We start from the raw sequence: 12,113 nt of genomic DNA, 5'->3' as shown, positions 1-12,113 counted from the left end.
AGACGTTCTGCGAACCGCACAAAAGTGAGTGCGGCCGCATAATTTGTGCGGACCGCACAATTTTGTGTGCGGTCGCACTTTGTTAAGAATATTTTGATAGGCCAAACTTCAGAGAGCATGCAATTTTGATCTTCCAGTTGTGCAACCGCACATAGAATTGTGCGACCGCATAGTGGTTGTAAGGTTCGCATAATTTTGGTGCGGTTCGCACTTTTTGTGACACTTAGCCAATTTTTCTTGCACAATCCCTGCAATACACACCCATTCCTGCATATACTTCAAAACCAGTTAGCACAAAATAACGCCTATCTAACAAAGAAGAAAAGAAAAAAAAAGACACATGGGTTGCCTCCTAAGAAGCGTCTGATTTAACGTCGCGACACGATATAAATTAACAATCATTTGAAATAAAGGACAGTTGAATAGGAGGGTGAAGGCTTTCTGAAAATGTCTTTTTTTGTCTTGTAAATGCATTTTTTCTATTTAGAGAGGTGGGCTTCAAGTTCTTAGGAAGAGCCGTACGAGACAACTCACGTACGATTCGGGAGCCGAGGCGGACCATGGCATCCCGGTCATACAAATGGCTAGGAGTTGATCGTCGAAAAATGAATCATTTATCTCAAGGCCATCATGTGTCCTCCCCTCCTCCTCCAATCGGGACAAGTGGTCCGCCACTTGATTTTCCCTACCCTTGCGGTCTTGAATCTTTAGATCAAACTCTTGCAATAGAAGCACCCACCATATCAACCTTGCCTTAGAATTCTTCTTGCTCATCAAATACCGAAGAGCCGCATGGTCGGTGTGAACAATCACCTTTGTACCCATCAAGTATGTCCGGAACTTCTCCATAGCAAAGATAATAGCAAGGAGCTCATTTTCCGTCATTGTGTAGTTGGCTTGGGCATCATTCATGGTCTTGCTTGCATAATAGACCGGATGGAAGATTTTTTTGATACGTTGCCCCAACACCGCTCCAACCGCCACATCACTTGCGTCACACATGAGCTCAAAAGGAAAGCTCCAATCCGGTGCGGTAATAATAGGAGTAGTAGTCAACTTGAACTTAAGCAACTCGAATGCCTTCATGCAATCTTCATTGGAATGGAACTTGGCATCCTTCTCCAAAAGTTTACACAAAGGGTTCACCACCTTAGAAAAATCCTTGATGAATCGGCGATAAAACCTCGCATGACCCAAAAAGCTCCTCACTCCCTTCACGGATGTAGGGGAGGGAGTTTGGAGATCACTTCAACTTTGGCCTTACCAAACTCAATACCATTCTTTGAAATCTTGTGACCGAGGACAATACCTTCCTCAAACATGAAGTGATGTTTCTCTCAATTAAAAACTAAGTTAGTTTCCTTACATCTTGCCAATACCTTGTCCAAGTTATTCAAGCAATCATCAAAAGAATTCCCAAAGACGGAGAAATCGTCCATGAAGACCTCAAGAATATATTCACCATATCGGTGAAAATAACCATCATACACCGTTGAAAAGTTGTTGGTGCATTACATAACCTAAATGGCATCCTCGAGAATGCAAAGGTACCATATGGACAAGTAAAAGTGCTCTTCTTTTGATCCTCAAGAGCAATAAGAATCTGATTGTAGCCGGAGTATCCATCCAAGAAGCAATAAAAAGCACATCCGGCCAACCTATCCAACATTTGATCAAGAAAAGGAAGAGGAAAATGATCTTTCCGAGTGACTTTATTGAGCTTCCTATAGTCCATGCACACTCTCCACCCGGTGATAGTTCTTGTGGGGATCAGTTCATTCTTGTCATTAGTTATCACAGTCATGCCCCCTTTCTTCGGGACACATTGTACCGGAGAAGTCCATGAGCTATCGGAAATGGGGTAAATAACCCCGGCATCCAACCACTTTATGATATCCTTCTTCACTACCTCTTGCATTGCTTCATTCAATCTTCTTTGATGCTCCACATAGGGTTTGGTATCCTCTTCCAAAAATAATCTTGTGCATGCAAAAGGCGAGGCTTATACCCCGAATATCCGCCAAAGTCCAACCTATCGCTTTCTTCCTCTTTTGGAGCACCGCCAAATTAGAATCTACTTGCATGTTAGTCAAGAAATAGGAAAGAATAACATTTAAAGTGGAAAAAGGGCCAAGAAACTCATGCCTGAGATGTGAAGGCAAAGGCTTTAACTCCAAAGTTGGAGGCTCCTCGATTGAGGGCTTTGTTGGAGGAGTCTTTCGGTTCTCAAGATCTAAGGACAATTTTCGGGGTTCATAAGTATATGACCCCATTCCTTAAAAAGCATTGACACATTCCACAAATCCTTCCTTTTCATCATCATCATCATGATTGAGCAACACAGCTTCCAAGGTATCCTCAACATTCATCACAGCACTAGCATCATCAACAATTACTTCGGTCACTAAATCCACGAATGAACAAACTTCGTTGCTATTTGGTTGCCTCATCGATTTGCACACATGGAAAACAACCTTTTTGTCACCCACCCAGAAAGTGAGATCATCGGCTTCCACATCAACAAGAGACTTCCCCGTAGCAAGGAAAGGTCTACCCAAGATAATAGGCACCTCGTAGTCAACCTCACAATCAAGGATCACAAAGTCCGCTGGAAGGATGAACTTATCAACACGGACTAACACATCATCAATAATTCCCAATGGCCTCTTCATAGTCCGATCCGCCATTTGCAACCTCATAGATGTGGGTCTTGATTTCAAAATTCCCAAAGTTTTGAACACAGAGTAGGACATCAAGTTGATACTTGCCCCTAAATCACATAAAGCTTTGGCAAAGTCGGCACTCCTAATAGTGCAAGGGATTGTGAAAGAACCCGGATCTTTCAATTTTGGAGCCATTGAGTGCACAATAACACTCACTTGATGGGTCATCTTGATAGTTTCACAATTCATTGACCTCTTCTTGGTGACCAAGTCCTTCATGAACTTTGACTAACTCGACATTTGTTCCAATGCCTCAACCAATGGTACATTGATAAACAAACTCTTCATCATGTAAATAAGCTTTTTGAATTGGTTCTCACTATTTTTCTTTGCAAGCCTTTGAGGGTATGGATGAGGAGGCCTTGGCATTGGTGCCTTAGCCTTTGGCACTACCGGTTCCGGTATGTCAATCATGTGCTCCCTAGACGGGTTCACCTCTTCTTGCGTCTCCTCCACATTTTCATCAATATCAATTCTCACTTTGTCATTAGCTTGAACCACATTGCTTGGAATTTCATCTTCTTGAACTACAACATCATCATCCACAATTCTTCTTTGATTTGTGGTGGTTGTAACTCCACCTTTCCCACTTTTTAAAATCACGGCCATTGCATGTCCCGTATTATTCCCCCATTTGGTTTCACCACTGTATTACTTGGTAGTGACACCTTAGGATGAGTGTTCAATGCTTGTGAGATTTGGCCAAGTTGAACCTCCAAATTGCGGATTGAAATGTTGTGGGAGGTTAATTGAGCATCAGAGTCGGCATTTTTCTCCACTATTTATTTGAACATACTTTCAATCTGTCAGAGTCGTCATTGTTAGAAGAGCTCGGGCTTGGGCCTTGAGAAGGATAGGGAGGTGGATTTCTCGGTTGTTGGAACATCGGGGGCCTTTGAAAACCCGACCCCCGGTTATTGTTGTTGTTCCACCCTCCTTGATTACCTCCCCAGTTACTTTGATTGTTGCCACCCCAATTGCCTTGGTTTCCTTGATTATTCCAATTGCTTTGATTGTTGTTGCCACCACTCCAATTGCCTTGGTGGCCTTAGTTGTTCCAATTTTCTTGTGATCTCCATTGTTGTTGATTTTGAGCATCGTTTCTTTGACCTTGATAATTGTTGACGTATTGCACTTCTTCTTCTAGCTCATTATATGAATCACCTTGGTCATACCCACTATCATCTTGCATGAATTGTTTCGGATGGCTTTTCCATTGTTGACATTTTTTTCGTCTCATGTTCATCATCATATTTACATCTTCCATCGCATTCACTTGTTTCGGCCCTTGAATTTATTGCAGCTGAGCTTTGGCCAATTAGTTCATTGTGGATGTTAACTCTGTGATAGCTTACCCATGATAACGTAGTTCCTTGTGTAGGTTAATGACATTGGGGTCACCTTGCGGAACATTGGCCCTACTTTGCCATGCTGATGAGGTATCTGATATCTCATCCAAAATTTCACAAGCTTCGACATAAGGTGTGTTCATGAAGTTCCCGCCGACGAGTTGATTTACCACACATTGATTTGTTGTGTCGATCCCCCTGTAGAAGGTTTGTTTGATCATGGCCTTGGTTATATCATTATTTGGGCACTATTTAACCATGGTACGATATCTTTCCGAAATCTCATACAATGGCTCATTGGGCTCTTGCTCGAATGCTAGAATTTCATTATGTAGTGCAGCCATATGCCCAGGAGAGAAGAATTTGGCAATGAATTTTTCGGCCAACTCATCCCATGTATGGAATGATTGGGTAATCTCTCTAGCCAGTCCAATGTTTTTCCCTATAAAGAGAAAGGAAATATACTCAACCTCAACGCATCCTTAGAAACATTGGTTTGCTTGCTGCCCCAAAAAGTATCGACCACCCCCTTGAGATGCTTGTAAGAATTTTGATTTGGAGCCCCGGTGAATAATCCCCGTTGCTCAAGTAGTGTAAGCATCTCGTTGGTGATTTGGAAGTTGCCCGCCTTAATGCGTGGCGGGATTATAGCACTTGCATAACCCTCGTTCGGCAACACTCGGTGCGCTGCCGCTCTTGGTAGAGGTGGGGAGGGACGTGAACATTATCATTAGGCGATCGGCCTCACCTATTTGGTTGAGGTTCGGGAAGAACCTCATATCCTTGATCATCATCCACTTCCTCCCCCACTGGCAAATTACCAATGGGCTCGTTGTTGAGAGCCATTATCGTACCTATAAGCAATTCAAAAAATAAAATTAGTGACTCCGAAGGAAAAGAAGACAAATCACACAAAAACTTAAATATATAGCTAAATCCGTTTAACTCCCCAGTAGTGACGCCAATAGTTGGTGTTGCCCAAACTCACACCACAAATATAGGTAGTGAGGCGGTCGAAGCAATAATAAAACCCAACGCAAGTCGAGGTCGAATCCTTAAGGAGTTAGAATTGAGATTAGGTATATATTTAGTGTAATTGTATAATATGCCTTAGATTACACTTCCACATTCTTATTTGTTGTTTCTACTTCTACTTTAAACTATTGATTGCAATTATAAAACTAGAAGATAATATTTTTGGTTTTGGTTGTTTTCCAAATGATAAAAGATCTAGGGTCATAATTTCTACCTAGGTGGTTACCTAATGGGTTGAAAACTCTAAGACAAGCTTGATTGGTCGGGGTTGTAATATAGCAATCACATGCAATTACCCACTTTATACCTCTCGATAGTTTGAGTGGGTTTGCCCAATTTGATTTTTTCAGGTCCAAATGGGTATTGCACAAAACAAGTGATAATTTCTCAAGTCGGGTCTTACTATCTCTAGATTCAACCCTTTAATTGGGGCTATCAATTTCTTGAGTTCACCCAATTTCTTGTTAGAAAAGTTTTCCTAGACTTAGTCTCTTTTTTCTCAAGTAGAGACTAAATCAATTAGGCATGAATCAATGTTTGCAACCATTAATTCTTGAATTCAAGTAAGAACTAGGCTAAATATCACTAACCCAATCACAAACAAGTCCTAAATCAAACACCCATTAAGTACCCACACTAGGGTTGGGCCACAACCCTAGCTATAAATTTAGCTACTCATGAAAAATAAAGAAATAAAAGAAGAAATTAAGATAGAATGCATAATAATTGATTAGGGAAAGAAAATTTAATGTTTAGAAGCTAATCTAGTACAATATTACTCAAAACATTAAAGGAAAACGGCTTAGGTGCTCTCCCCCCAAAAAAACTTCCCCTAAAAATGATAAAATATTCTATCTATATTAAGTTAAAAATAACTGACAAAAATGCCCCTGCAGAGGTTGTGCGGCCGCATAATTATATGTGCAGTCCGCATAATGAGACTTGGCTTGGCAGGTTCCAGTTCTGCGGCCGCACAATTCTGGATTGTGGCTCCTTCACCTACTACGGACCGCACATTTGTGAGTGCGGCCGCACTCTTGCTTCTGCGGCCGCACAATTATAGTGTGGTCCTCACTCTTTGATCTTAAGCTCTGGTTGTGTGAGACTTCAGCAGACCGCGTAAAAATGAGTGCGGTCTCGCTCTTGATTATGCGGCCGCACAAAAATGGTGCGGTCCACATTTCTTCTTGAACTTGAAATCCCATCTCTCTGATCTTTGACTTCTGTGGGCCGCATAATATTGAGTGCGGCCGCACTTGTCATTCTGGGGCCACACAATTATGGTGTGGTTCGCACTCCTTCAACTTGCCCAAAACTAGCTCTCTAAATCTCCTCTTCTGCAGCCGCACCATATTTGTGCGGTCCGCATACTCTGTAGGAAAACTGACATGGCTCTTTCTTTGTTTTACGGCCGCACACACTATTGTGCAGTCCGCATTGTGGGGCTTTTGCCTTGTTTTGGTCCTTGTCCATTTTTGACTCTTTTATGAGTTAGTTTTGACTTCTTTGGCTCATTTTCCAATGTTCTTGTACAAAAGAATATTTTATTAATTTTTGGGAATACCTTTTAGCATCTTTGAGTTAAAACGCAAGTAAAATAGAGCAAATAAACGGTCAAAATCCCTACTTATCAGTAGTGCCGGAAAAAGTGAGATCGAAGGAGGGGAAAAAGAAGCAGAACGGCTAGTTGTACAGAAAAAGGCCCATGCACCATTCCCTCAAAGATTCACAAGGCAAAAGAAGGACGATCAGTATAGGAAGTTCTTTGAAATCCTAAAACAGTTGAGTGTAAATATTCCATTGCTGGAGGCACTGAAAGATATGCCTATGTATGCTAAAATGATGAAAGACTTCTTGTTAAAGAAGATTGACTTTCAGGACATAGTTACAGTAAAGCTGTTAGTGGAATGTAGTGTTGCAGTTGCTAGGCCCATGGCTCAAAAATTAGAAGATCCTGAAAGTTTCACCATTCCGTGCGCGATAGGGGATTATTATTTTGTCAATGCATTATGTGATGTGGGAGCCAACATCAATATGATGCCTCTAGCCATTTATAGAAAACTTGGCCTACAAAGGCTAAGGCTGATAGCTATGCGACTGCAGCTTGCTGATCGTACCCTAGCACGCCCACAAGGTATTGCCGATGATGTGTTAGTACAATTTGACAAGTTCATTTTCCTACAGATTTTGTTATCTTAGATTGCAAAGTAGACATTGACGTCCCACTCATATTGGGACGACCCTTCTTAGCTACGGGAAGAGCACTTGTTGACTGTGAAGTAGGGGAACTGAAGATGCATTTGAACGATGAAGAAGTTGTTTTCCATGTACATAAATCAATGAAACGACCTAGTGACATTGGAGAATGTTCAATTTTGCAAGTGGTGGATGTGATAATGCAAGAAGAGGAGGAAATTGTTCATCTTGAAGATCCTTAGAAAGTTTGCTTACTGAATCTGGATAAATTGAATGGTAAAGATTTAGCAGAGTGGGTCTTGGCTCTTGAAGACCAAGGATATTAGCAAAGAGAGCCAAGGTTTGAACCACTAAATTCATATGAGAGAAAGACACCACCTGCCAAGCCATCAATTGAGGAACCACCTTAGTTAGAATTGAATCCATTACCAAGTCACCTCACGTATGCATTCTTGGGGCTTAACTCTACTTTAACTATTATTATCTCATCAGGGTTGCGAGATGTGTAGGTAGAGCTGCTTATACAAGCATTGCAAGAATATATATAAGACTACCATAGGTTGGACAATCGGACGTCATGGGTATTAGCCCTGCTTTATGTATACATAAGATTCTATTGGAAGAGGGACACAAACCTTCCATAGAACATCAAAGAAGGCTAAACCCGAACATGAAGAATTTGGTGAAAAAGGAAGTTATAAAGTGGTTAGATGTGGGCATCATTTTCCCTATTTCTAATAGCACATGGGTGAACCCCATTTAATGTGTCCCCCAGAAAGGAGAGATGTGTGTGATAAATAATAAAAATAATGAGTTGATCCCTACCAGGATTGTTACTTGATGGCGCATCTGTATGGATTACAGTAAATTTAACAATGCCACCAGAAAAGACCATTTCCCACCTCAATTTATCGATTTGATGTTGGACAGACTGGCTGGGAGAGAGTACTTTTCTTTATTGGATGGTTATTTAGGGTATAACCAGATTCACATTGCCCCCGAGGACAGAAAAATGACCACATTTACTTGTCCTTATGGTACTTATGCATTTCGCAGGATGTCATTTGGAGTGTACAATGCACCGGCCATATTTCAGAGGTATATGATGGACATTTTCACGGATATGGTGGAGTACACGATGGAAATATTCATGGATGATTTTTCGGTAGTGGGGAAATCTTTTGAAGATTTCTTGAGAAATTTGAAAAGGGTCTTGAAAAGGTGTACATAAACGAATTTAGTATTAAACTAGGAATAATACCATTTCATGGTACAGGAAGGCATAGTCTTAGGGCACCGAGTTTCCAGCAAAGGCAAAGAGTTCGACTGTGCCAAGGTCGATGTAATATAGGAGTTGCCACCACCCACTTCTGTTAAAGCAATACGAAATTTTCTCGGTCATGCCGGCTTCTATAGACGGTTTATCAAAGATTTCTCTAAAATTACTAATCCATTGTGTAAATTGCTTGAAACAAATCACCCTTTTGTGTTTTTAATAATTGTACGCTAGCATTTGAAGAATTGAAGAAGAGGTTAGTAACTGCGCCAATCATTGTTGCACCTAACTGGGAGCAATAATTCGAGCTTATATGTGATGCAAGCGATTATACTATAGGAGCTGTTCTGGGAAAACGGAAGGACAAGATCATGCATCCTATCTATTATATAAGCAAAATGTTGAGTGGGGCACAACTTAACTACAACACAACAGATAACGAGATGTTGGCAGTGGTGTATGCATTTGATAAGTTTAGAGCGTGCTTGATAGGCTAAAAGGTAATCGTTTATATTGACCATGCAACTCTCAGGTAATTGATATCTAAGACGAAATCCAAGCCATGGTTGTTTCGTAGGGTGTTACTCCCGCAAGAGTTTGATTTAGAGATTTGAGTCAGAAAATGGACTAAAAACCAAGTGGCAGATCACCTTTCCCAGCTAGAAACAGCTGAGAATGCAGTGGAAATAGAGGAGATTCAAGAAAAATTTCCATATGAGCAGTTATTGACCGCTTCACTTGACATGGTTCCATGGTATGCAGACATAACAAACTATCTAGCAATCGGTATGGTACCTTCTGATTTTTCTCCTGATCAAAAGAAAATGTTATTTTATGACTACAATTCATACTTTTGGAATGAACCGTACCTATTTCGTATTTGTATTGACAATATGATTTGGATATGTTTTCCCGAGAAAGAAATAAAATCTATTTTGCAGGCTTGCCATGCTTCTCCATATGGAGGACACTTCGGAGTAATCGGAATAACAACAAAAGTTCTTGAGTCAGGTTTCTATTGGCCAATAATCTTCAAAGATGCACACAACTAGGTAAAAAAGAGTGACGAGTGCCAGCGCATAGGTAATATTTCCCAAAGACATGAGATGCCTATGCGACCAAATCTGTAGGTTGAGGTATTCGATGTATGGGGTATCGACTTCATGGGACCATACGTCAGCTCATTCAATAATAAATACATCTTAGTTGCAGTTGACTACGTGTCAGAGTGGGTCGAGGCAGTGGCAATGCCAACAAATGATGCCAAGGGAGTGATCAAGTTCCTAAAAAGAAATATTTTCACCAAATTTGGTACTCCAAGGGCAATAATTAGTGATGCATGCGCTCATTTTTGCAACTGAGCTTTTGACAAGCTTTTGGAAAAATATGGCGTTCGCCATAAGATTGCAACACCTTATCATCCACAAACGAGTTGTCAAGTAGAGGCGAAAAATAGAGAAATTAAGAACATCCTCACAGAGACAGTTAATGGCACTCGGACTGATTAAGCAAATAAATTAGATGAAGCGTTATGGGCATATCGCACTGCATTTAAAACTCCTCTTGGATGTCACTATATAAGCTTGTATTTGGAAAGTCGTTTCATCTACCTGTAGAGCTTGAGAATAAGGCTCTATGGGGGTTGAAGTGTTTGAACTTGGATTTGGAGGCTGCTGGAGCACAAAGACTAACCGAGTTAAATGAGTTAGATAAGTTCCGCCTACAAGCTTATGAGAGTTTAAAGTTATATTAAGTGCGGATGAAATAAGATCATGACAAGCACATCTTTAATAGAGAATTTAAAGTCGGCGATCAAGTATTATTATATAATTCAAGGATCAAACTCTTTCCCAGGAAGTTGAAAACGAAATGGTCAGGCCCTTCAGAGTGGTTGAGGTATTTCCATTTGGATCAGTTGAAGTTGAGGACGAGGATGGTAGTAGGAAATTTCAAGTAAATGGTCTGCGTTTGAAGCATTACCATGGATTGGTTGAGGGACATAGACTAGTGTCTGTGATAGAGTTAAAAGATCCTTGATCTGAGCCATTAACTCATACCACGATGTTAAATAAGGCGTTTCTTGGGAGACAACTCAAGTTTCTAACCTTCCTCATAATTGTTAATTTTGCTTAAGTATTCAATATTTAAAAAAACAAAATTAGGAACCATAGTTTTAGTTTTAGCTTATAGGAATTAGATATATATGTAAAAAAAAAGGTAAGTACTAATTTTTATGCTTTGTAATATTAGTAGTGAAAGTTGCAGGAATAGCGGAGTAAGAGCGCACGTTGACCTCGCGGCGCAAGGTGTGGAGTAATTGATTCTTGGGTCAAATGGTTAAAAAACCGTGTATTTTCGCTGTAATGCATGCTCAATGTGAGGTTTTTAAAGTTTTGAGAATATTGTGTTGTGCGACGCAGGGTCACCACGCGCTCAATTGTCCTCTTAAAAAGTGCAAAAATCAGCGCATTTGTGCATTGTTGTGCGCTCATCGGTATTTAGAATTAATTAGGTAAGTTCAGTTTTTTTTGACTTTTTAATCTCAGCCCCTCTCTAATATTTAACTCTAATTCAAAAAACAATCACACACTCTCTCTCCGATCACCTGCAACCTTACCCACACCCCCTTCACGCCTCATCTCCGCCCACGTTCTCTCCCTCTGATCACCTGCAACCTTTCCCATACACCCCTTCACGTCTCATCTTCACCCACCATATCCCTCCGTCGGTGAACATGTATCAGCCTTCTGTCTCTCCTTCTCTCTCTCTCTGTTATTTCTTTCTTCTTTTGCTTCTCTTCTCTCTTTATTTTATTTTGTTTCTTCTATGGTATTTCTGTCGTGACCATTAGAGTTAGGCGACCTAGGGTTCGAACTTAGGTCTGATGTTGCCCTATTATTTTGCTCTATTCTCTACTCCCCTACTGTAAATTCTCACTCTAAATTCCATGTCACTTGTGATTCTATGTTGAGCAGATTTTTACTTTAGTTTTTGGGGACAATTGGAATTTCATTAATACTTTTGGAAGAATTATTGAGTTTATGTGCTAAGGTGTATGGTTTGCCAATTTTGCTTCTTGAAAGACTCGTGGTAGGGCAGTCCTTTATTTGTATTGTGAAAAATATGTGTTTAAACGATTGTGCACATATTGTGTTTGCTGAATTATCCCAATTATAATTTGGTTTAAATGGTGAAGTTTGAGTAACCACGTCCTCTTCTTATGAACTGGACCTTGAATGTCGTTCTAGGTGTAGTGATCATCTGGCAAGAGCTATATTGTAGTATCACATGTTTGTCGCTTGTACAACTGGAGGCCCTAGGCCATACTCTCATATATCATATGTGGTACTTGACAACGAGCCTATGTCTATTGTGTTGAAGGTTATGCTCTTTTTTGGTACTTGAAAATAGAGTGCATGGACGCCTTGTGTGCTAGTTGCGCCCTTATATGGATACAGTAAGTTGCAGTGGTGTTAAATGTTGACTTGCAATATGCTCTGAATTCTAAGTGTGGGGTAACCCTTGTACTCAATC

The 12,113-nt window shown here is 40.5% G+C and overlaps 1 protein-coding gene across 1 annotated transcript; it reads left to right on the top strand.

Moving 5' to 3' along the window:
- The first annotated feature begins 6,928 nt into the window (after nucleotides 1–6,928).
- LOC107796609 (uncharacterized) lies at nucleotides 6,929–7,545 on the top strand. The gene is made up of 2 exons (XM_016619400.2): nucleotides 6,929–7,241; nucleotides 7,292–7,545. Exons 1-2 carry the CDS (start codon nucleotides 6,929–6,931, stop codon nucleotides 7,543–7,545), a joined length of 567 nt encoding a protein of 188 aa, XP_016474886.2.
- Nucleotides 7,546–12,113: the final 4,568 nt, after the last annotated feature.

Source organism: Nicotiana tabacum, chromosome 21 (assembly GCF_000715075.1).
Source record: "Nicotiana tabacum cultivar K326 chromosome 21, ASM71507v2, whole genome shotgun sequence".
Taxonomy (NCBI): Eukaryota; Viridiplantae; Streptophyta; class Magnoliopsida; order Solanales; family Solanaceae; genus Nicotiana; species Nicotiana tabacum.
This window is presented reverse-complemented; position numbering and strand designations above follow the sequence as displayed.